A 26,061-nucleotide genomic window follows, 5' to 3' on the forward strand; every position below is an offset into this window, starting at 1 on the left:
TTCTATGAACGTATTTTTTTTTTAAATTGTTGCATAATTCAAAGCCGTATTTGTTATATTGTTTAAACTAAAAAAAGGAGGAAAAAAAATGACATCCCACTGAAATGAAAAAGGTGAGCTTTTACAGAGATTGCTTTCTTATAAGTGTGTATTCGTGACCAGGGTTGCCAGGTTGGCCTTTTTTCAGGCCAAAAAAATATCAAATTTGGCCTATTTTAAAATTAGTTGGCCTTTTGTAATGTCATGAAAAAATGTGGGATTTAAATAATGTTTTTTGGCCTTTTTCTAATAATGGGTTGGCCTTTTAAAGCTCTGGTTGATTATAAGTTGGCCTTTTCTCATTTAGAAAACCTGGCAACCCTGTTCGTGACTGTGATGATTACTGATTTACCTTCCAAGCCTAGCTTAGGGTTCAAGCATATCACTGCCGTATTTGTAAGTATGAATATAATTAACAACTTGCTCGATTAAATTTTCGAAATGGAATAAGCACAGGGATATTAACGAAAATTTAGATTAATTTAGAGTTCTAGTTATAACTTAAATTAAAACAATACGTGACAGGATTGTGTCATGTCTGTCTTAGCGAAGCCCAGTCTAGGGTTGTAGCTTGAGGTGGTTGTGTATAGCTAGTTCGGATTGGTGTAATCATACTTACTGGTTGTAGCTTGAGGTGGTTGTATATAGCTAGTTCGGATTGGTGTAATCATACTTATTACATGTCAAATTGATTTTGGTAAAGTTGTATTGTATTACATGGTGTATGTATATATATATATATATATATATATATATATATATATATATATATATATATATATATATATATATATTTCTGAAACTATTAATCTGCAACGGGAACGAGTGTCATTTTCAAAGAGAGCGTAATTTTGTCTATGAGAAAAAGTAGTTTTTTTCCTAGGATACATTCCCCTGCAATACACTACAATGATACCTTGATTTTCATAGGGAAAATTTTGTATATCCATGTCTGAAATGTATTATGAAGGTATTTTTAGAATTTATGAAATATTATGGGTACGTTTGTAGAACGTTGGGTCATCGCGCTCGCTGCTTACATAGAAAACGAAAATCAGTAAAGTTTTACAAAATAGTTTTTTCCTTAGGTTAAATTACCCAGTAATACAGTACAATTATACCCGAAAATCCTTCCTATCTGTGTTCGTCGTCACTCATATTTTTGTATCTAGAAATATGTTCGTTAATTAACTAACGTTAATTAATTGTTTACTGGTCTTCGCTCTGTCGTGGCTCGCTGAGCTCGCAATTATACATTATTTGGGGTGTATGTACGATAGCGGCCACCTGTATGTATTATTATGACTAACAGACTACGGCAGTGTAATTGGGGTCGCGGGGTGCTGTTAAACCCCCTCCCCCTGTTAAGTAAGTAGGTAAGGACATGGCTTATAGGTTAGGTTATTGGGGAAAGGTTAGGTTAGTTGATATCCATTTATAATCCACAAGGGAGGAACTGGCCGCTGACATACAAAGGCTCCTGTTATTTTATTGCTCCTCAGTTCAGACAAGTGGTACATGTTGCACTGCACGTGTCAACCGAATGGGCGAGTATTTTGGTAGACAAAAAATTGGTGACCCAACGACGTACATTACCCATATTATGATTGTGTTCCCTTGCCGGTATTGAAAATTGTTAGAAAGCAAACACAGGGTTGAGGCTTAGTGTTGGAGTAGCTAAGGATACAGTGGATTAAGGGGCCTAGGGGTCACAGGTCCCCCTTTTGGTAAGGGTACAGCTCCTAGGTTAGGTTAGGTGGTATTCTTGTGTTTGTTTCCCTTTTAAAATTTGATTTTTCAGCCAACTTTTGTAATTTTAAAATGTCTAAAACTTGGTTTCCCCCAATTATTTGCATCAAATAGTTTAAAGTACTGTACATTTAAATACACCAAAAACACTTTTTATTTACTTTGTTATGAATATCGACGTCAATGACCTTTAGATGTCAGGATGCCAGATAACTCATAAGCAATCAATCAATTATGAATATTATACTGTAGTAAATATTTTCCCACATTTTGATTACTGACTTGGTCCATCCCAATTCAACTTAATCTGCAGGCGTAATGAAACCCTGTGAGTGCAAACCTAGACTAACATAGCATGCTATGAAAATGTTTAGAAAAGATTTATAAGGAAAGGCAGGAAAATTACTGGTCATAGACAGCCATTGCCGTTTGAAATGGTAACATTACCATCAGGTTTACGTGTTTACCCCTTCCTGAAATGTTGGGTAAGTGGATTGTGAACTGACAACCATATTTTGGTTATATGATATACATCAAATAAAAATTCAGCACCTGGGTGATGAATGATTGCTTGGGCTCCAGCGCAAGGTCATATAGCCCAAAGTCATAAATCCAATTTTATATAGGACATCTGTTTTGACGCTGTTACTGTTTTTAGAATGATATATTGTTAATTTATTTTCATCATTTATTTATTTCCTTATTAACTTTCCTCACTGGGCTATTTTTCCCTGTTGGAGCCCTTGGGCTTATAGCATCTTGTTTTTCCAACCAGGGTTGTAGCTTGGCTAGTAATAATAATAATAATACTTAATTCCTTATACATTGATATTCACTTCATTCCTTGCTAGTTTCAGCAGTACCCTGGTTTACATCGGTTTGTTTTTACGTCGGTCATCCTTGAGTATTGAATGGAAAAATTTAATTTTTGTTATGACTTTTTTCCCGACTTTACGTTAGTGTCTACAGTACTATATGTTGTAAAATAATGATTATGTGCTCTAATGTACAATATAGTATTGTACAGTACTTCGTATAAGAGCTTATTAATGAAGTTATGTGGATTTTATGTAATGATACTAGGTTATAAGTTCTGTACCTTTATGTGTTCAGTACAGTATGTGGTTTATACAGAATATATAAGTCACTTTATGAGGCCAAAATCCAACCTATGTAGAAAATTAACCTCCCGTCGGGTCTCATGAGACCAATTAACGATGTGGCTGTGGTATTACTGTATAGCTTAAAGGTACAGAAAAAACTATTGTTTTTTATATTTTTAATTTAATGAACATTTTCAGAAGTGTTAGTAATGCTATCACTTGAATTTCAGAGTGTCGTATTGTAATTTTGTGAACTTAGAAAATGGCTCAATACAAAGGAGCAGCCAGCGAAGCTGGCCGAGCCATGCAGATCATGAAAAAGAGAGAACGAGAACAGGAGGAAATGGAGCAGAAGAAAAGGAAGCTTGAAGAATCCTTGAAAATAAACAAAATTGAAAACAAATTTGCAGTTCATTACGATGCTGTTGAGCAGCAGTTAAAGGTAAGTGTCCTTCTGTCTTGCCATGTTAAACATGCGGTAATAAAGTATATGACCTTTTAATGTATAAGTTTACTGAAGTGTTCTAATGGTAATGGTCAGATACCTCATTCCAGAGTTCAACAATTGGTTTGGTAACTCTGAATGAAATGAAAGCAAAGCAAGAAGATGTTGTAAAAGAGAGAGAGAAGGAGTTAGCGAGGAAGAAAAAGGAACAAGAAAAACTAATGAGGAAAGAAATTGAAGCTAAGCAGGCCAAGAAAAAAGAACAGAGAGACAAGGTAAGTTATGAAAGTGTCTTTAATTAAAAGAGGTTATAGTGCATGCTGGGAAGATTTTAATAGCATATCGTAATAGATATTGGTATAGAGGCTTTCTACCTACAGTCATAATTGTGGTTACCTTTCTCTACATATTTTTATCCATTTCAACTTCTGAGTTGTAATTCTATTCCTTTTGACAAGTTGCTTGCTTGATAATGAAAAAATTCGGGTGTCTGTTATCTCTGGATAAAGAAAGATGTACATTAGACTATATACTAGAATCATTTTGTATAATTCATAGTCTATAGATAATTGTTATTAAAAACTCTTGCTTTATTATGCAGTATTTATAACAAACTTTTGCAATACAGAATATACATTTCTTCTTTTTGTTTTTATTTATAGAAGGAGAGAAGGACCCATATGCTATTGTTTTTCTTGGTAATTGAATGCTTTAATGATTCTAATCAAAGTAAATTAACATTAGGAAGTTACTCTTTTTACTTATAAATGTGAAATGTCTATGTATTGATTTATTGGAATCAGGACCTAAGTTAGTCTTTGATGCTTTAAAGCATTAAAAGTAGTGTATGTATGACCCTGTATTCTTGAGGGAAGAGGCATCAGTGAAAAATAAGGGAATAAACACCATCATCTTTAACCCACCACCATTTTGATAATTCATTCTTTCTAATAACTTTTGATTGTGTGATATAATTTGTGTAAAGTAGCTACTCTTTTTCGGTTATAAGTTTGTGGTATGGTTGTATTTATTTATTGGATGAAGGAATTGATATAGTCTGTGATGCTTTAAAAGATTGGAAGTGAACAGTATAGAAAATTTGAAATAGCTTTGATGACTTAGATATTACATAAGTTTCAGTATTTTTTGCAAAAAATTATAAAAACATTTATTTCAAATTGCAGATTGCCAAGCTTAGCTTTGGTCAGGATGATGAGGAAGAGGATGAAGAGGAGGAAGAAGACTCTTCAGAAAGCAGCTCTAGCAAGGAAACGGACAAGGATTTCAAGATGGCTAAAAACCCTGATGTAGACACAAGTTTTCTTCCAGACAGAGCTAGAGAAGATGCAGAAAATAGACTGAGAGAAGAACTAAGACAGGTAATAATTAAAATCCTAAAGTAGGGTGCTTTTATTTTATCCATTTTTAAATCTATTGAGACAGCATAACTTAGATGTGGTCTTTTTTTATAGGAATACAAACCTAAATTTCTTTTATGGGTATATTTTTGGTGAAAGCGGGTATGGGTTTAGAAGCTTGATTACAAGGTAGTTAACTATCAGAAACTGATAGAGTGGGGAAACCACTCAGTGACTCGACTGTTGGCTTCCTCATTTTCTTAAGAAACACTGCTTGAAAGATGTCTGCTATGGCTCAGCTGATTTTGTTAGGGCTTTTGAAGTGTTTTCTCTTGGTTTTGATTACCTCCTATTTACAACTTTGGTTTTATTTGATGACAGTTTGATTAATGCAAGTTGATGATGGTTGACCTCAAGAAGAAGCAGAATCTTTGTACCTAAGAATGACAGTGCATAAGGGTGCTTTGTCCTACATGCCTATTTATTCTCCTTTTTCCATTTTTTTCAGTTATTATAAGCGTACTTAGTCATTAAAGTGTATTAAGTATTTGTCTTGTTTCCTGGAAGGTGTAGGTGTGTCAAATGTCAAAAAAAATGCATGCCAAAAAGGCTTTGTCGGGGCTTATGAGGGCAGCACTTCACTGCATTCTCTTGTTGAGCTTCGAAGATTAGTCTCTGCTTTGACTTTTGCTTCTGCCCAAGATGGTGGAAGGTATTATATACACACATTTATTCCTACACAAATACAAACCCGTATCCTTTGATAGGAGCATAATATTAGTTAAGTTTGAATTTGTCTGTTATAATTCATAATGAGGTGTGGGTGATGGGGGAAGTCCGCCCCCTACCAGTGCACTGAGTAGCAACTTTAACTTCAACCACTGAGTAGTATAGACGTACTCTGGGTCTTACCATACTTGGCTATTTTTTTCTACTAGTTATTATTTCTCTTTTCAAAGTGAGAGTGTGTAAGTGTCAATGAAGATACCACTTGCAGGCATGTTGTCCTGCCCAGGTGTATTGGGCTGCAAGTGCAGCATTTTCATGAGGAGGAGTAACATGGATCCCCATGCTTTGTGTACTTCTTTTAGGGGATATGACTGCACACATTCATTTCCCTCTAATTGTTGTCTTGCTGGCAATGGCTAGAATAGAGCAAGAGATGGAAGAAGTAGTCAAGCGTGTCTCTTACTCTTTGAGGTTTTCCTCAAAATTGAAGAAATCTGCTGGTTCTCTTGTCTCACCCTCTAGTACTCTAGCTTTTGTGCCTTCTCTGTCTCCCTCTTCTGGCAGGATTATGAAGAAAGATGATGACTCCTAACTTCGTTTGGAGTAGGCTACAGGTGAGGCGGTCTTCCCTACTTACCCCAGAAAAGCAGATGTTCCCTGTCCTTTTTCTTGTGGGGAACCTGAGTGTTCTAAGAGGCCTTCCAACCCAGTACGAAGTGAGACACCCTAATTAAAGGACGAGGGTTTGTGTGCCGCAAAGGAATAAATCACATATTTTTAAAGTAATTTGTATTTTTCAATATTAAACTTACCCGATAATCATGTAGCTGTCAACTCCGTTGCCCGACAGAATTCTACGGGAGGGATACGCCAGCTATCACAATACTAGAAGGGGGTGTACTCACCAGCGCCACCTGTGGCCAGGTACTACAGTACTTCTTGTTGACACCTCCTCAATTTTTCCTCTGTCGTGCTTCCGGCAAGACGTTCTGGGATACGCTTATGATCTTGGAGTATTTTCACGGCTTTTGGTGAAGTATTTCTCTCAGATTTCGGCTGTCGCTTTACTGGAAAACTTCTATATTAGCTTAGATAGCTATTATTTAGTTCTGATTAATGGTTAACGATCTTTTTGCTTGATTTGGAATCCCCACTTGGCTAACTCTTTGATTCAAGATGTCTGACATTTCACAAGCCCCACCCCATAGATGATGTAGATCTTGTAATAGGCGTATTCCGAAGGCCTCGGTAGATCCTCACACCGCTTGTTCTGACTGTAGGGAAAGACCCTGTCAGTTGGAAGATCGATGTGAGGAATGCGCCGGACTTTCGGAACTTGATTTTGTCCGATTTCTTAAGTATTCAACCAAGTTAGAGAGAGAGAGAGTTAGGAGGAGTTCTTCTCGCTCTTCACTTTTTTCCTCACCTCATGATCCCCTACCTTTTCCTCCCCCTGTAGTGGCTACCCCCGAACCTACTATTTGCCCTCAACCTGATATGTCTGTTGTTTTGCGTGCCATTCAGGCTTTAGGTGACAAAGTGGAGTCGGTGGTTAGTGATCATAAGTCTCTTATGGCCGAAGTCAAGGAACTTAAGGTCAAGAGTGCAGTGGGTGGTAATAGTGCCAGTGCTGTGACGAGTGCTAGTGTCAGTGCAGTGCCAAGTGCTAGTGTCAGTGTCAGTGTGGTGCGTGAGGGTACTTCTGTGCGTGCCAGTCGTCCTCCCAGTCCGGGACCTCTTGCAAGCTCCCAAGCCCAGGGGAGAAGCAATGTCGAAGGGCAAAAGGGTTCGGCAGGCCTTGATCGGCGCACAGAAGTATCCTCGGTGGTTGCGGGCGTGTCTTCCAGAGACCGTCACTCCCACCCGCAGACGATTGAGCCCGTCTTTTACTCGTCTGCTGAAGAATTGTCAGGGAGGAAACGTTGGACTCAGGTCTCAAGACCTCTCAAACGCAGAGTCCAGACCTCAAGAGCTCTACAACCTGGCTGCAGTCATTGGATCAGCTCTGACTCGCCGCAGTCATCAGTTGAATGCACACCTCCTAAGAGGAGTAAGGTTCTGCCGCAACAGATCTCTTCTGTTAAGGCTTTGCCTCAGCAGACCTTAGTGTCTGCCGACCCCAAGTTGACTCTACTGCAGTCCATGCAGTCACAACTTGCGGTCTTGATGCGTGAGTGTCAGGCTGAGAAGGTTACACCTCCTCCTGCGATCGCTCCGCCTAACCGCAGTCCTGTCTGCCAGGCGTACGATGTTGAGGCTCCTCAGGATACCTTACCACGTACTGAGTTGCCAGTTTCCAGCGGTGTGCAGCTACCTCCGCCTTCCTTAAGGCAACCTCAGCAATGGGAACAGGAAGCTTATACCTTACTTCCTCCGCTTCCACTTGCGGTTCCACCAGTGAGGCAACACTCTCTTGAGGTACAACAACCTCTCCCATCCATGAGGCAGACTCCTCAGCTCTCGCTGCAGCGACCTCAACCCTCCTCAAGGCGAGAGCCTCAACACCTTAGCCTTGCGCCTCAGGAACCTCAACTCGCGAGACAATTACTGCGTTCTGCGCAGCCTCTACCTCAACGCTCGCAGCTCACACCTCAGGAACCTCAACTCGTTCCTCAGGAACCTGCTACTGCGCATCCACCAACCTTACAGCAAGCGCAACTCTTGAGTCAAGACACTCATGCCAGGAGTCAGCCTCCTCCACCCATGCGCCTACCTTCTGCTACTCCTTTTGACCAGCCTTTGCAGCCTGAGCCTCAGGTGTTGCCTCAACAGAGACTTGAGGATGAAACCACAAGCGTTTTTGCTCCCGCTCGTGCAGATTCTGCTGTTCAGCATACCTTACCTCTCACTTCGCTACACTCTGGTGATGAGGTTTCTGATGATGAGGTTGCACACCTGGATCCCTCATCAGACGTGGATGAATCCAAGTCTTCTCCGCCTCCTATTGACTTTCGTAAGGTCTTGGCTCTTTTCAGAGAGGTATACCCAGACCATTTTGTCTCTGCTACCCCCCGCTCTCCGCCATCTGAGTTTTCGCTGGGCATGCAGCCAGCCAAGTCAACTTATACTAAGCTCGTCTTTGCAAGGTCCTCTAAGAGAGCGTTAAGAATTTTAGGGGAGTGGTTGCAGTCTAAGCAGCAACTAGGAAAGACTTCCTTTATGTTTCCTCCGACTAAGCTCACTTCTAAAGCGGGCGTTTGGTATGCCACAGGAGAGGAACCAGGCTTGGGAGTACCTGCCTCTGCCCAGGCTGACTTCTCAAGTTTGGTAGACTCTCCTCGTAGAACAGCAATGAGGCGCTCTAAGGTTTGCTGGACCTTCTCCGATCTAGATCACTTCCTAAAGGGTGTATTTCGAGCCTTTGAGATGTTCAATTTCCTAGACTGGTGCCTGGGGGCCCTTAGCAAGAAGACCTCCCCTGCGGACAAGGACTCAGCCATGCTCTTAATGTCCTGCATGGATAAAGCTATTAGGGATGGATCTGGCGAGCTTGCTTCAATGTTTGTGTCAGGAGTGCTTAAGAAGAGGGAGCAGCTTTGTACCTTCCTTTCCTCCAGCATCACACCTTGTCAAAGGTCTCAACTCCTTTTCGCTCCGCTCTCTAAGTTCCTGTTTCCCGAAGAGCTTGTTAAGGACTTGTCTGCGGCCCTGATACAAAAGGACACCCATGATCTTGTGGCCTCATCAGCTCGTAAGACTAAGGTTGCTACCTCAGTCCCCAGGACTTATCGCACCCCAGTGGCTGATACTCCTGCTACGAGGTTTATTCCGCCCTTTCGTGGTAGAGCCCCCAGCCGAGGAAGCTCCCGTCCAGACTCTTCCAGGAGCAAGTCTAGGAAAGGTTCCAAGGCTTCTAAAGGCAAAAACTGACTCTCCTCCTCTCCAGACAGCAGTAGGAGCCAGACTCAAGATCTTCTGGCAAGCCTGGGAAAAGAGAGGTGCAGACGCCCAGTCTGTCAGTTGGCTGAGGGAGGGTTACAGGATACCATTCTGCCGCAAACCCCCTCTGACCACATCTCCCATCAACCTCTCTCCCAACTACAAGGAAAAGGACAAGAGGCTAGCGTTGCACCAGGAGGTGTCGCTCCTGTTACAGAAGAAGGCAGTGGTTATAGTCCGGGACCATCAATCCCCGGGCTTCTACAACCGTCTCTTTCTGGTGGCCAAGAAGACAGGAGGTTGGAGACCGGTGCTGGACGTCAGCGCGCTCAATGCTTATGTCACCAAGCAGACGTTCACGATGGAGACGACGAAGTCGGTCCTAGCAGCGGTCAGGCAGGAGGACTGGATGGTCTCGTTGGACCTGAAAGATGCTTACTTTCACGTTCCTATTCATCCAGACTCCCAACCTTTCCTGAGATTCGTTTTTGGAAAGGTTGTCTACCAATTCCAAGCCCTGTGTTTTGGCCTAAGCACAGCTCCTATGGTGTTTACGCATCTGATGAGGAATATAGCAAAATTCCTCCACTTATCGGACATCAGAGCCTCCCTTTATTTAGACGACTGGCTGTTGAGAGCCTCCACGAGTCGTCGCTGTCTGGAGAGTCTCAACTGGACTTTGGACTTGATCAAAGAACTGGGTCTGTTAGTCAATCTAGAAAAGTCTCAGCTCATTCCCTCCCAATCCATTGTGTACCTGGGAATGGAGATTCGGAGTCAGGATTTTCGGGCTTTTCCATCGGCCCCAAGGATAAGCCAAGCCCTAGATTGCATCCTGAGCATGCTGAAGAGGAGCAGTTGCTCGGTGAGACAGTGGATGAGTCTCACAGGGACCCTTTCATCGTTGGCCCTGTTCGTCGAGCTAGGGAGACTCCACCTCCGCCCTCTTCAATTCCATCTAGCAGCTCATTGGGACAAGGGTTTGACTCTCGAAGCAGTCTCTATCCCAGTCACCAAAGAGATGAAGACCACTCTCTTGTGGTGGAAGACCAATCTCCTTCTCAGGGAGGGCCTATCGTTGGCGATTCAGACCCCCAATCTTCATCTCTTCTCGGATGCATCGAACTCGGGCTGGGGCGCGACCTTGAACGGACAGGAGTGCTCGGGAACGTGGAACGAGGAACAGGAAACGCTCCACATCAACTGCAAGGAGCTACTAGCAGTTCATTTAGCCCTATTGAACTTCAAGTCCCTCCTGCTAGGCAAGGTGGTGGAGGTGAACTCCGACAACACCACAGCCTTGGCTTACATCTCCAAGCAAGGAGGGACCCATTCGAGGAGCCTATACGAGATAGCAAGGGACCTCCTCATTTGGTCAAGAAGTCTAAACCTCACCCTAGTTACGAGGTTCATTCAGGGCAACATGAACGTCTCAGCAGATCGCCTAAGCAGAAGGGATCAGGTCATCCCCACGGAATGGACCCTCCACAAGAGCGTGTGCAACAGACTTTGGACCTTGTGGGGTCAGCCGACAATAGATCTGTTTGCCACCTCCATGACCAAGAGACTTCCTTTGTACTGTTCCCCAGTTCCAGACCCAGCAGCAGTTCATGTGGATGCTTTTCTGCTGAACTGGTCCCATCTCGACCTTTACGCATTCCCACCGTTCAAGATCATAAACAAAGTCCTTCAGAAGTTCATCTCGCACGAAGGGACACGGCTGACGCTGGTTGCTCCCCTTTGGCCTGCAAGAGAATGGTTCACAGAGGTACTACAATGGCTGGTCGACGTCCCCAGGACTCTCCCTCTAAGAGTGGACCTTCTACGTCAACCTCACGTAGACAGGTTGCACCCAAACCTCCACGCTCTTCGGCTGACTGCCTTCAGACTGTCGAAAGATTCGCTAGAGCTAGAGGCTTTTCGAAGGAGGCAGCCAGTGCGATTGCCAGAGCAAGGAGGGTATCCACTCGTAGAGTCTACCAATCCAAGTGGGAAGTCTTCCGGAGCTGGTGTAGAGCCAATGCAGTTTCCTCTACCAATACCTCTGTGACCCAAATAGCTGACTTCCTATTACATCTTAGGAATGAGAGATCCCTTTCAGCTCCTACGATTAAAGGGTACAGGAGTATGTTGGCTTCAGTTCTCCGCCACAGAGGTTTGGACCTTTCTTCCAACAAGGACCTTCAAGACATCCTTAAGTCTTTTGAGACTTCTAAAGAACGTCGTCTACCCACTCCAGGCTGGAATCTAGACGTAGTCTTAAGGTTCCTTATGTCACCTAGGTTCGAACCTCTCCAGTCAGCTTCCTTCAAGGACCTTACCCTCAAGACTCTTTTTCTCGTCTGCCTTGCAACAGCTAAAAGAGTCAGTGAGGTTCATGCCTTCAGCAAGAACATTGGGTTCACATCCGAATCTGCAACATGTTCTTTACAGCTCGGATTCTTAGCTAAGAATGAACTTCCTTCACGTCCTTGGCCTAGATCGTTTGAAATTCCTAGCCTCTCCAACATGGTAGGTAACGAGCTAGAAAGAGTTCTTTGCCCTGTCAGAGCTCTGAAATATTATCTTAATAGGTCAAAACCTATCCGAGGACAGTCAGAAGCCTTATGGTGTGCAATCAAGAAACCTTCGAGGCCCATGTCCAAAAACGGGGTTTCGTATTATATAAGGCTTCTGATTAGAGAAGCCCATTCTCACTTGAAGGAGGAAGACCTTGCTTTGCTGAAGGTAAGGACCCACGAAGTGAGAGCCGTAGCTACTTCGATGGCCTTTAATAAAAACCGTTCTCTGCAGAGCATAATGGATGCAACCTATTGGAGGAGCAAGTCAGTGTTTGCATCATTTTATCTTAAAGATGTCCAGTCTCTTTACGAGAACTGCTACACCCTGGGACCATTCGTAGCAGCGAGTGCAGTAGTAGGTGAGGGCTCAGCCACTACATTCCCTTAATCCCATAACCTTTTTTAACCTTTCTCTTGAATGCTTTTATTGTTGTTTTTATGGTTGTTACGGTAGGCTAAGAAGCCTTCCGCATCCTTTTGATTTGGCGGGTGGTCAATTCATTCTTGAGAAGCGCCTGGGTTAGAGGTTGTGTAGAGGTCCTTTAGTAGGGGTTGCAGCCCTATATACTTTAGCACCTTAGAGTTGATTCAGCCTCCTAAGAGGAACGCTGCGCTCAGTAAGGAAGACGAACTTAAAAAAGGCAGAGTAACGGTTCAAGTCGACTTCCTTACCAGGTACTTATTATTTCATTGTTATTTTGAGATAACTGATTATATGAAATACGGGATACTTAGCTATCCTTTAATCTTGTACACTGGTTTTCACCCACCCCCCTGGGTGTGAATCAGCTACATGATTATCGGGTAAGTTTAATATTGAAAAATGTTATTTTTATTAGTAAAATAAATTTTTGAATATACTTACCCGATAATCATGATTTAATTGACCCTCCCTTCCTCCCCATAGAGAACCAGTGGACCGAGGAAAAATTGAGGAGGTGTCAACAAGAAGTACTGTAGTACCTGGCCACAGGTGGCGCTGGTGAGTACACCCCCTTCTAGTATTGTGATAGCTGGCGTATCCCTCCCGTAGAATTCTGTCGGGCAACGGAGTTGACAGCTACATGATTATCGGGTAAGTATATTCAAAAATTTATTTTACTAATAAAAATAACATTTTTGCAAGCCATACAAACCTGCATCCATAAATCTAACTTCCCTCCTCAAGCACCCCTCTCAACCCTGGACAGAAAGGTCAAAAGTGAGCTCTTCCGGCCGGGAAAGGGGGTGGCGCTCGTCTCCCACCTCCTTCACCAGCTGGTTAGTCACTTGTTAATGAATTTTAATGACAGTCTGTAGCTCATGCTGAATCAATCTTTTTAATTAAAGGAGGCAGGTTTGTATAGGTAGGAAAAATAAAAATTACTTAAAAAATTTATGATATTGTCTTGTTAAAGTGCTATATGATTGTTTGATAAATTGATCATAACTTTAGGTACAAAGGGAATTGCATTGTAAGAGCATAAAGTTTGCACCCCAAGAGAATTGCATAAGATATTACTGTTAATAGTATAGAATAAATGGTAGTAAGAAAAACAATATTCTGTAGTTGATACAAGTTGCCTAGTCACCAACAAAGTTTCAGCCTTAAATATCATCTTTCAGGAGTTCTGAATGTATGCAAAAGTATTTTTTAGTAAACTTTATTTCTTCCAAGCAAGGTACATGTCCCTGCTGTGAATTTTCATTTACAAGAACAAAGATAGATTATCAATTATTTCCAAGTGTTGTTTCCAATATGAATTGCATTGTTACAACAACCTTAGATTTTAGCTGATAAATATGTTTATCCCTTCTTATTTTTAGGAATGGGTAGCCAAACAAGAGGCAATGAAAAATGAAGAAATTGAAATTACATTCAGTTACTGGGATGGTTCAGGCCATAGGCGATCTGTCCGTATGAAGAAAGGTGAGAGTTTTTTGTGATATTTTACTTTGCATGTACAGAATACTACTATCTAAGATTGCTAATCTTATTCTGTTGTTAGTGATTTTATGTCGTGTCCATAACCTTATTCAAAGGTTGGTGTATGCCAGTTTACATCAAGTATTGTATTTCAGGTTTAGAACTGACTAATATTGAAACAAAAAGAGATATGTCTACTTAGAGGTACAATAACTTGTAAAGCCAAATTTGTTTTGGTTCCTATATATTTACAAACCTTTTGTCCTTTAAAATAGGGAATGTGTTTGGTGGAGATGTATCGGCTATTGAAATTGTTTAACAAGTGGTCATCATTGCTGAGTAGCCCGACCCACTTTCCTGTCAAAGACTTTCCACTTTTTTCTTTGGCTATAACAAGAAAAGATGCACTTTTGTGTCCTATCTAAGTAGGTTTAAACTTTTACTTATACTTAAATGGTTGATTTTGTCTTTGTGTTAATGATGAAACAAAGCAGGAATATGCATGGAAGTGAATGATGGACATTGCATTAGTTTATATAAACTGGTGATGGATCAAAATTCATTTTGCACCATAGGGGCATGATTAATCGCAGATATTTCTATTTGCCGAGTGTAGATCATGGTCTTCCGTTAAGGCCTGGGTATTCCTTGTGGAGCAGGAAGGATAAGTCTACTCTGGCATCATTCTTGGCAATGCTCATGACAGTGCCATGAGACTGTTTAGCACTTGCTCTCCTCATCAAGTTTGCTGCTCGTTGAAGCTTCTGGGTACAGTCCCCTTGGTTGGTTCAGGTTAATATGGTTCATGAGAAAGGAAAACTTGGATCTACATTATGAAGTTTTTTCAGGGTTGGAGGTGTGTGAGGTGATTGACATGCTCCAATATGTGATGGAAGTTCTACTTTGCAGACTGATAATGAGTGATCTCGTAAAGGCTTGATCTCTCTTAAGTCTTGCATGTAAGCCCTCACTGTCATTTTTGAGGGTGCTGGTAACTAAGGCTACTTCGCCCCTGGGCGTTCCTAGTGCTGGCTACATTAATGATGTTAGAGGTGTTTCGAGTGCCAGCGACACTTGTGATGTTAGAGGTGTTTGCAGTACCAGTAGGGTCAGTGACTCCAGTGGTGGTCCCTGTAGTGTGCCTTAAACCAAGAATGCTTCTAAGAAAGCTACTAAGAAGGCTTCTGTATATGTGGAAAAGTGCCAAAGCCAGAATGGAGTAAGTAAGCTGTGGGGCAGGTAAAACCTGTGTTTGCTCTAGTACTCATCCTCTGTTATTGTAACTTCAGTGTCATTCACTCCATGTGGCTGTCACTTCTGCCTCTGTGCCTGTGACCCTGGGCCTTTGGCTCCCACACTCCTTATATCAATTACCCCAGCCCCTTTTGCTGTGTTACTGGTGCCAGTGCCTTCTCCTCTGATTCAGATTTTGACCTTTCTTTTAAGAAGTCAGAGAAGTCCAGAAAGGCCAGTTTTAGTCACAAGAATAGGGCTCTTGAAGACACCCTCTCTCTTTTGGGGAAGGTGTATAGTGTCAGTTATACCTGTACATATGCTATGGCCCCTCTGGGCTTGGTACTTGGTCACTGTACTAACTACCCAGGTAGTCAGGCTGGTCTCATATGCATGGCCCTTCATAGAGACTTACCGTTGGCCAGGTGTTGAGGAGCATGGATACTCTCCTTCACCTTGTCTACCTGTACTGAGGAATGCTGCTCCCTTTTTCATTTTGTATACTTGTATCCTGAACAGAGAAAATGTCATCAAGCACACAGCTGGTAGGCATGGGTTAGTAGCTGTGGTGACACAGCCCCATGCTCATGCCACAGGGTCATGGCTTAATCTCCTCAATGATCAATCGAGGAAAGAGTTTGCAGTACCCCTTTTGTTTCTAGTTTGACTGGGGCCAGAGATCTGTCTCTTTCCAATGACAACCAGCATAGTCCTTTGTCAGCCCATGATTTTGCTGCTAGTTTTTTCCTTGCGACAGAAGGCTTTATTCATGAGGGTGAGTTGTGGGTAGATCTCCTGAGTAAACTGCAGAGCCTTCATCTCTAGTAAGGGATAAAGGCACTAGGATTTTATGCTCCAAAGGTATCAGTACAAATCATAGTAGCTGGTATGGATTGAGATTATATCTTTGGGATTGAGAACACTCTCTCTTCAAGTCAATCCAGCAAAATCTCCCCCTCCCTGCTTTTTCAGGCAGAAAAGATTCTATGGCCCAGAGCCTTATGTGCATATGCCAGGACCTCTTCAGGTTGACACATCAATGTACACACTGATGGGGAGTCTTCCCTTAGAGAGACTCAGCTTCTGAGTTGGCAACCATAGAGATGTCTGCCAAGGCCACCCTCCAAGCCTTCTCGTGGCTTGACCAGTTGTGAGGAGCCATGGCATACTTCACAAAGACAACAGGGTTATCAACTCCTGACTCTTAGGAGAAGTACAGGGGACTCGTGCTCTCTGGCAGAGACCAATGATATTTTCATCACACCAGGCAGTAAACCAGTGGGACATCTGGGTTTTGAAGGATAAGTACACTTTGGTGCCCTAATTCTCAAAACTAACAGGTCCATAGGTAGCACTGGCATTTCAGAACACTTTTGTGTGGGGTTCCACGTCACTCTTGTAGAAGAGTCACTAGCAGGCGGCAGTGTAGGAGTAGAGATTTGCTTTGTAGGACTCCTTGATCCACTACTGTCTCCTTCAAGGGCTCTGGCTCTTTGGGGATGTCTCCAGACAAACCTTAGGGTGTTGCCTTGCTAGCAGAATCAGTGGGGGTAAGGGAATGCAAAATCCTTGTATGCCTTGGTGATAAAGTAAATTATAGAATGAACACTATATTATTTCAAATGTTGGTCTACCACTTTATCATGTAAACTAATCCTGTAAATTGTAATTCATTCATGAATTATCAGAACAAGGAGAGAAATTATAACCTGTGAATACTCTACCTCTGTGTGGTTGCTTTCCTTATGCTGAGTACGTTTAGAGGGGGAAAGCATAGGCCAAAGCTCAGCTACCATACTGAATGTAAAAAAAAATCATGCAAAACATGTCTGAATAATCCTGATACCAAAATAAACATAAATCGCAAACTCAGTTATTCTAAATACAATATACTAAAGTATTCTCAAATGTAAAATATAACACCACAATTGAAAAGGTTGACCAAATCATCACATTGACAAGATAGTATGAGAACAAAAGGTATAGTTTGGTGCTGAAGCACAAAGTACGAGTTTGATCCCATAAAGTTGATTAACATTTCTGAGCTGGGTGGTTCCCAGAGGGGAAGTTATGGCGAAAAGAGAGGGTTTTTAAAGGTCTAGATTTTAGCTTATGCCATGTACATATTAGCAATGTGACTTACAGATAAAAATAATTAAAATAATGTTATTTGCAAGTCACAATTTTATGAAAAGACAATATATTTAGTATGCTGGGCTAGGTTTAAGCTACCCTATTTTGTTGTTTGCATAACTCCAATTTTCACCTTATCAGGTCTATATGTAAAGAGTACCAGTACTTTTATCAGAACTTTTCACAGTTTGATTATTTTGCCTAGTGACATTTTCTCTGCTTAGATTGTTCTTTTAGATGAGAATTTTTGATACACAATTTCTTGCAAAAATAAAGATCTGTGAAGGTTGGCTATGCTTACTCTAAATAATTGAATCATTGATGAAGTAACCCAATACATATGTGTGCAAAAATTTATTCTTTTTTCCCAAACAGGTAATAGTGTTTACCAGTTTCTTCAGCGGGGGCTTGAAATTCTTCGAAAAGAGTTTAACGAATTGCGTTCAATCTCTGCTGATCACCTCATGTATATAAAAGAAGATCTGATTATACCGCACCACTATACATTTTATGACTTCATTGTTAATAAGGTAATGTAGTTAAACACTTCTGTAGTACAATTTTAAGAATGTTTCTAGTCTTTAGAATGATTAGACTAAAGTGTTTCTGGTCTTTAGATTGATTGCATGAAAGCTTATAAATAAGGTCGTGAATAAAAAACTGAATAATATAAACAAAAATGGACAAAGCCCCCTCCAAAATCTCAAAACTCATAGCTCTGGTACTTAACTTAGATGTAGTGACAGTGGAGTCGGACATCTTGAGGTAAATCCAGAGAAAAACCAGCGAAATTTACACACAACACAAAGTATTGTTAACAAACTCCGTGCTATATTAGGAGTGACGTCACTGGCGTGGGTTGGTTAGTAGTAGTACGAGGTTGAACGGCGCCTCGCTGTTCGGGGATTTTGACAGGAGACATCTAAATGGTGCGAGGCCTCTGGTTGTGATTTATCGCGCCCCAGTATTATATCGACACCTTATACAGGTGAGCGAGCTGGGTTCAACCTGGCATTCCCATGCAATTTTTTCTCTGGTAATATATAGAAGTTATATACCTTAGAAATGGTGCTATAGGAGCATTTCACTGGGCGACACGGGTCTCTCGCCCAGAAATAGATTTTTCCTTCGTCAAAATCCCTTTTTTAAGCTGAATGACCACAAAGCCTTTTGGTTGTATGATGTGGATTTGTTATGTTCTTGTTTTATGGTAAAATCTTAATCAACTGCTTTATTTGGTTGAGTAGATTTTTCCATAATTCCAAATTAGGACAAATTAAAGAACTGTGCTGAATGTAAGTGAAATTCTTCAGTAAAGGGAATGTATAATTGGGATTTAACTTGTGTGGGGTTTTGGTTCCATCCATCCATCCATGTATGTATGTATGTATGTATGCGTAATTAAATTAGATTTTTTCATCAGTAATGCACTCAAAACTATTTTATCATTTCCTGCTGCAGGCACGAGGGAAAAGTGGTCCATTATTTCACTTTGATGTTCGTGATGATGTCCGCCTGGTGAGTGATGCTTCGGTTGAGAAAGAAGAATCTCATGCAGGTAAGACTATTTTACCACAACTGATTGTTTACTGTAGAGCACTCTTTCACTCTTATGAAAATATGAATGAAAAACTGTGTTGAACTTAGAAGCAAGAGCTGAAAGGTGTAATAATGTACTGTATAGTTATTTTTGTTGTGTGATGCTTGATAAAATTTGAAGGGAATCTTATTTCAGAATATTTCTGATGCAAAACTCCCTTCTCCTCAAGAATTATGTTGTCTTACATCGTGTACTATTTAGTATTCCTGTATTGCATATATACTTTGTATATACAGTATGAGGGAAACAGATTCATTTTCAAAGTTGTTTAGATTGTTTTAAAGTCGGTTACAGTGGTCAAATACTTTTAAGTTTCCTTGTACAGTAAATCTACATCATGGAAAATACCTTTGACGGGTAATAGTGTCAATCACTGAGGAAAGTTTTCCTAACTCTGGGGTATGGTTATCTTTGCTAGACATACCACTTTACCAAGAATGTCTATCTGTAGGGGAGAAATTCATATGTAGTAGTATCATTCGTAAAATTACACAGTATGTGAAAAGTTTAAATGGAATTTAAATTCTCAACATCTTACCAAATTTTGGGAAGAATTGCCAACAAGAGGGCTTATTATTGAAAGAAATATTAGAAAGAATGATAATTCCCAATTATGACCAATTAAAGTTAAGAGACACTTTGCATCAATATATTTAAGAATGAGATTAGAACTACTTCCCAATCTGGATGATTTGTAATGTGTTAAAATAATGATATTTAGTATTTATAGAATATCCATGCAGCTCTGAGTATCTTCGATAATGCAGAGTGCAATATAAAAGAAGAGAAAGTTCTCATTCTTTTATAAATGCTAATAATTCTGAGTACCCTAATTGGCCAAGGGTTGTCACACTTTAACAAAGTAAGGAAAGACAGTTCTCATCAACTAGCAGTGCTTCTCTTTTTATGTAGTTTTTAGCTGTAATATCTGTAATATGATTTTTAAGAAGTATGACATGATTCTGAGATTCAAGTGTAAGCAATTAGAAATGTGGTTATAGCATATCTAAGCCACTGCCCAAATATTCTCGGGTATAAGCTAAGTTTGTAGCACCACGAACCCATTACATGCATCTTGTTTCTTTTTCTAATGTACAAAATCATAGACACTTTAAATCCCATGAGAACATGGGTGGTACTTACTCTGGTAAGTTTCTTTCATATCCCAGGTAGTAAGTTAGATTACATTTTGCATCTTCCTATATGTTCGGGTATATTATGAATTCCTTAGCATTTAGATTGTTATTGGATCATGGATTTCTTTTTTTTCACGCCCGTTGCCATTGATTGAAGATATTTATTTTTTCATAAGTACAGTACCATTATTATTTTTCTAACCACTTATTTTGTGACATTTGAAAACTTTTACGTGTTTTTCAGTTGTTTGTTTTGGCGATGGTTTGATTAGTAGTTAGCCTAGGGGCATTTGTGATTTATTGTAATCTGTACTTTTATGGTTTATTTGTAGTTTGTAGATTCAAGTTTTTATTATTATAGTTTGGTCTTAGTTTAGTGGATAGCTCTTAACATTTTCTCCTTCAGTATAAGGGTAAGTTCCCAGAATTATTTTAATCTATTTTGCCTTATGTGTCTTTGTCACATTTGTTTTGTGTTATGTAGTTATATATTTTAACTTTCACCGTATTTGCTATATTTTTAAAACTTATTTTAGTCTAGTGTGCATACTGTATTGATTTTTTCAGTAGGTATACACTGAATTTCATTGTAGATGCCTTACTTTTAAATTTGGGATAACAATTTATAATATTACCCAAAATAAACTATGTACCTTAAGTAACTTATTTGGGTACCATTAAATATGTCTAAAAGACTTAATCCCAATGAATTACCGTATGTACCTCAAGTAACATATTTGGGTGCAATTAAATATGTCGGAAAGACTTAATCTCATCTAGGAGATGTGTACCAACACAACCTTTACTGAATGGTGCACTAGAACCACCAGCTACCACTTGACTTGTTAGGTTACTGATTGAAACAGGGCAGGTAAGGCCTGAAAAATTATCTTGACCAGAGACAAAATAGTCCTCAGAACTTCAGCAAAAGAAGATAATGACGTTAAATTTTTAATGATATCATGCCTATGAAATTTTAAACTTGTTAGACTGTAGCAAAGTCAGAGGTTGGAGTGGCTTTGTTGTCATCATTCCTTGTACAATCAACTAGCCTAATTTGGATTTCCCCTGTACTAAAATCAAGCTTTGAACTTCAATCTGATATGCAGCCATAGAGTATACTTTTCAAAGAAGGAACAGTAAGGCCTGTGCACTCATAAGAAAAAATTGTCCCCAGCCCTAGACAGTATGCTGATCATGATCATTCAAAAGAAATTCATGAGCATATTATTATTATTATTATTATTACCTGCTAAGCTACAACCCTAGTTTGAAAAGCAAGATGATATAAGCCCAGGGGCCCCAACAGGGAAAATAGCCTAGCGAAGAAATAAAACAAGGAAAAATAAAATGTTTTAAGAACTTTAACATTTAAATAAACATTTCCTATATAAACTATGAAAACTTTAACAAAACAAGAGGAAGAGAAATGAGATAGAATAGTGTGCCCAAGTGTACCCCCAAGCAAGAGAACTCTAACCCAAGACAGTGGAAGACCATGGTACAGAGGCTATGGTACAACAATTGCTAATAAATCCACTGAAGATATCTTTAAACCACTAGAATAAGCATTAAAAAACCTATCTGGAGACAAATCACACATCTGCTCAATCCACATTATCTGCTGGACGATTTTACTCTTTTCCACATAGGTTTTATTTCTCATACCATTTTATTTGAACTATTTAGTCTTGGATTACCAAGTGATATGCATGGGAGCTTCTTGCTGAGTTTGTTGAGTTTTGACAGACTCTTCTCATGTAAGTGGGTCTTTGACCTCAGAGTCTGTGTCTGACTTTGGTAAGTTACCAGGTGCTCCCTCTGTAAAGCTTCAGACTTTGTGTCTGACTTTGATAAGCTACTAGGTGCTTCTGTAAAACCTCAGAGTCTGTGTCTGACTTTGGTAAGTTACCAGGTGCTCCCTCTGTAAAGCTTCAGACTTTGTGTCTGACTTTGATAAGCTACTAGGTGCTTCTGTAAAACCTCAGAGTCTGTGTCTGACTTTGGTAAGTTACCAGGTGCTCCCTCTGTAAAGCTTCAGACTTTGTGTCTGACTTTGATAAGCTACTAGGTGCTTCTGTAAAACCTCAGAGTCTGTGTCTGACTTTGGTAAGTTACCAGGTGCTCCCTCTGTAAAGCTTCAGACTTTGTGTCTGACTTTGATAAGCTACTAGGTGCTTCTGTAAAACCTCAGAGTCTGTGTCTGACTTTGGTAAGTTACCAGGTGCTCCCTCTGTAAAGCTTCAGACTTTGTGTCTGACTTTGATAAGCTACTAGGTGCTTATGTAAAACCTCAGAGTCTGTGTCTGACTTTGGTAAGTTACCAGGTGCTCCCTCTGTAAAGCTTCAGACTTTGTGTCTGACTTTGATAAGCTACTAGGTGCTTCTGTTAAAACCTCAGAGTCTGTGTCTGACTTTGGTAAGGTACCAGGTGCTCCCTCTGTAAAGCTTCTGACTCTGTGTTTGACTTTGATAAGCTACTAGGTGCTTCTGTAAAACTTCAGAGTCTGTGTCTGACTTTGGTAAGGTACCAGATGCTTCTCCTGTGAAATAAATTTCTCTTACTGTTTATATGGCTTCAATCTACACTGTCTCTCTGTTGCAGCTCTCATTGGAACTCATTCATTCATTGAAGGTAGATTACTGTAGGTAACCTAAGGATTTCATGTTTTTGTAGCTCCACTAGCAGCTGATAATCTTCATTATCTGGATGGCCTATCCTTTAGACTTTAATATTCATGACTGTAAGAGTAGCCCTGTACACATTACCAACCATGACATCCCAAGACAATGGATGCTCCACGATTTCGGTTGTTCCAAAGATAAACATTTTGCCTTCACCCCAGAAGTTTGCCAGAAAGCAACAAGATGTAGAGGTCATATCTTGGCCTAATTTTTAGGATCTTGATCAGATCACTCATATATGATAGTCAACAATGTTTGGTGGATGTAATGGTTTGTGGTGCAAAGCTCATTTCTCATCACTTTGCAATTGAGCTCTTTAAATTCTCATTTGGGAATTAGCCTTTGACATTTCAATCTCTTTCTTTTTCTCTATGGCCTGATTGGTAACGTCTCTGCCTGCTGTTTCCCAGTCGGGGGTTCGAGTCCTGCTCAGACTCGTTAGTGCCATTAGTGTCTGCAACCTTACCATCCTTGTGAGCTAAGGTTGGGGGGTTTGGGGGAGCCTACAGGTCTATCTGCTGAGTCATCAGCAGCCACTGCCTGGCCCTCCCTGGTCCTAGCTTGGGTGGAGAGGAGGCTTGGATGCTGATCATATAATATATGGTCAGTCTCTAGGGCATTGTCCTCATTGCTAGGGCAATGTCACTGTCCCTTGCCTCTGCCATTCATGAACGACCTTTAAACCTTTAATGGTGTCTCTGAGCAGGGATCCTTGGGTGATAGCCTCCTAGAGATCTGTTCACATATGGTGATGTCCTCTTGGGGATCCATTTGCATAAACTAACTGCTCCATGAGCAGTAGTTATGAGGTCATTATATGTAAATATATATTCTACTTAGTAATGGATTTTTTTAACTACCATAGCCTGTTACCTAATGTGTCATGTAAAGTTTTTTGCTACTTTCATCTGCTTACATCCATTGCGATATATGTGGATCTACTCTTTGAATAAATCACTGTTGCAGATCGGTTAAATGAAGCATTGAAAGTGGTTTAGTAACCAGAAGCAGCACCATAATTAATCAATATCCATGTAAATAGCTACTGGATGCATCTTGATGCAGGCACTACTATATCAATCTCAAAATATACTTCTACGATTCTCTTGCAAGGTTCATAATTTACCTAAATGTTTTGGGCTTTTGCTAATACTGTAATTATTGTAAACTGATAATTATTTTGATTATTTTGATGAAGAGGCCAGGTAATGAAATAAATGTCAAAATCATGGGAGAAATAATGACACCATATCAGTCTCAAAACACTGCCAATTCTGTCATAAGCTTCCTAACTTATCCAAAACTTTTGGGTTTTCAATAATAATGGCCATAAGCTGATCATCCCAATAATGAAGAACAAAGTTATTTAAAGAAAGTCAGATTATTGGAAAAACCGTCGGAGAAAAGATATGACTGAATTCACCTATAGTGAGCGTCTACATGTCTCTAGATTTTGGGTAAAGTTTTCACGGCCAGCTGTTTTATTGTGTACTGTAATTAGTTTTCTTGACTCTCCATACTTTTTGAGGTCTACATACATGTAAAAAAGGGACACATACCATAGAAATGATGAGCAACTTAAAACAATAGATACGGATAGTTTTGTATACATAATTGCTAACTAATGACAGTAAATAATAACCAAATGTAGAAAAGTTGAAGAAAAATTAATTTTCTAAGGAAAGTGTGCTTCAAGTGTATTGAACTCAAACCCAACATTGTTAGTACTTAAACAGAAGCTATGGCACAGCGTAAGCTTTGAAAACAAGTTAGTAAACAGTGACTACACAGCAAGCGTGGTAAATAAAATGACCCCAACACACACAAACAACACTATATCGGATTTAATAAGCTAAGAAAAACTAATTGAAAGGAAGGGATGGGGTGTCCTGAGTAAGGTTAAGATTAGAAAGCATGCACCCTTCTTTATCTATTATCTTGGCAAGATAATACTGTAACCATGTCTTTCATTTTTGCAGGCAAAGTGGTTATGCGGACTTGGTATGAGCGCAACAAACATATATTTCCTGCCAGTAGATGGGAACCTTATGATCCACAGAAAAATTATGATAAATATACTATAAAAGATAAGAGTAAAAAAAAGTGAAAAGTCACTCGTGAAATAAATCCATAGTACAAATATGTCTCCATCTTACAAAACTGCCAGGGGGAATTTAGGGGAACTCATTTGAATATACAGTATACTGTTAAATTTTTATACAATATAATAGTTTATATGTATGTTGAGATAATCATGTCTGTATTTAAATGCACAGGTACTCTGCCTGGTTGTTCAAGGCTTTGAATTTGTCATCTGATGATCGACATTCCTTTCATGGCAGCTTGTAATAAGATTTCCTGAAATGAGAACGGGATTAATCGTGATAGAGGAGGATAGTATAACGTTGATAGATATGCTTCTATGTGTTTCAAGTTATTTTGAGAGAGGTTGTGGGGGGGGGGGTATAGGATTCAAGAAATATCTCAGGGTATTCACTGGTTTTATTTTAATTCATAAATCAATTTATGAAATATCCAAATTTTTTTAGAATCTAATACAAATCTTGGATTACAACTGCTATGTCCTATAAGTTGTAGTATTGTAGTAACTTCTTTTTTTTTACTGCTGTAAGATTGTTGTTAAACATCATTTTGAAAAATGATAGCCTCTCTTAACAACATTGCTTTCAGTTATACTGAAATGTTCAGTCGTACTGAATAAAATCAGCATATATTACTCTCTTGAATCATTAACCTAGATTGGTTGATATATAGATAGGCATTCCCTGAGGATTGTGTGTTCTGTCGGATTCTTATTATCAATCTAGAAAATCACGATTTTCTATAATTCTGGTAACAAAACAAAATCCTTTAAAAATTATATTCTAAAATACAATATTGTAATGACCTATTTATGAAAAATATATTTTAATACAGCATATAAAGTATGCTATTGTAGTAAGAAAAATATCAAAGTAACAACAAAATAAGAAAAATAAAAGCAGTTAACCCTTTTACCCCCAGGCTATTTGGAACTTTCCAACCCTTAACCCCCAGGGGTTATTTTTTTTCAAGCACATTTTGCAGTATAATTTTTTTAAATTGCTCTAACAGCCTTAATTTTCATCATAGAGAGGTCAGATTGGTCTCATTCTTTTGGAAAATGGCTGAAGTTTCTCAAAAAATTATCAAAAATATGCAAAAAAAAGTGTAAATAGCAGTTTTTTGCAAGGATGTACCGGTACATCCATGGGAGTAAAGGGATGAGTTTTGTGAAACGTACCAGTACGTCCTTTGGGGGTAAAATGGTTAATAAATATTTTTTTTCAAAAAGCCTCTAAAGCTATATTTTTTCTTGCAAACAAAATGTCTTTGAAAATACGAAATGCCAGAAAATGTACATATGGTAGAAAGCCAGACCTAACCCATAGTGCAAATTTAGACTAGAGTAACCTACCAAGTACTGTACAGTAATGTCTATCCATTATAAATGGCAATTGTTAGG

The 26,061-nt window shown here is 39.8% G+C and overlaps 1 protein-coding gene across 1 annotated transcript; it reads left to right on the forward strand.

Moving 5' to 3' along the window:
- Window positions 1-288: 288 nt before the first annotated feature.
- On the forward strand, window positions 289-25,037 carry LOC137631968 (protein FAM50 homolog). Its single transcript, XM_068363956.1, has 8 exons — window positions 289-435; window positions 3,122-3,333; window positions 3,447-3,611; window positions 4,521-4,715; window positions 13,670-13,772; window positions 17,511-17,665; window positions 18,597-18,693; window positions 24,536-25,037. The coding sequence occupies exons 2-8, from the start codon at window positions 3,154-3,156 to the stop codon at window positions 24,661-24,663; spliced, it is 1,023 nt and encodes a 340-aa protein (XP_068220057.1). The 5' UTR covers window positions 289-435; window positions 3,122-3,153; the 3' UTR covers window positions 24,664-25,037.
- Window positions 25,038-26,061: the final 1,024 nt, after the last annotated feature.

Source organism: Palaemon carinicauda, chromosome 40 (genome assembly GCF_036898095.1).
Source record: "Palaemon carinicauda isolate YSFRI2023 chromosome 40, ASM3689809v2, whole genome shotgun sequence".
NCBI classification, from domain to species: domain Eukaryota; kingdom Metazoa; phylum Arthropoda; class Malacostraca; order Decapoda; family Palaemonidae; genus Palaemon; species Palaemon carinicauda.

What these genes read in the sequence shown, in the direction of transcription:
- LOC137631968 (XM_068363956.1), top strand. Translation starts at nt 3,154, where the DNA reads ATGGCTCAATACAAAGGAGCAGCCAGCGAAGCTGGCCGAGCCATGCAG. An exon ending in ATCTGTCCGTATGAAGAAAG is followed by an intron (nt 13,773 to 17,510) that starts GTGAGAGTTTTT and finishes TTTCCCAAACAG; the next exon opens with GTAATAGTGTTTACCAGTTT. An exon ending in GAAAGAAGAATCTCATGCAG is followed by an intron (nt 18,694 to 24,535) that starts GTAAGACTATTT and finishes TCATTTTTGCAG; the next exon opens with GCAAAGTGGTTATGCGGACT.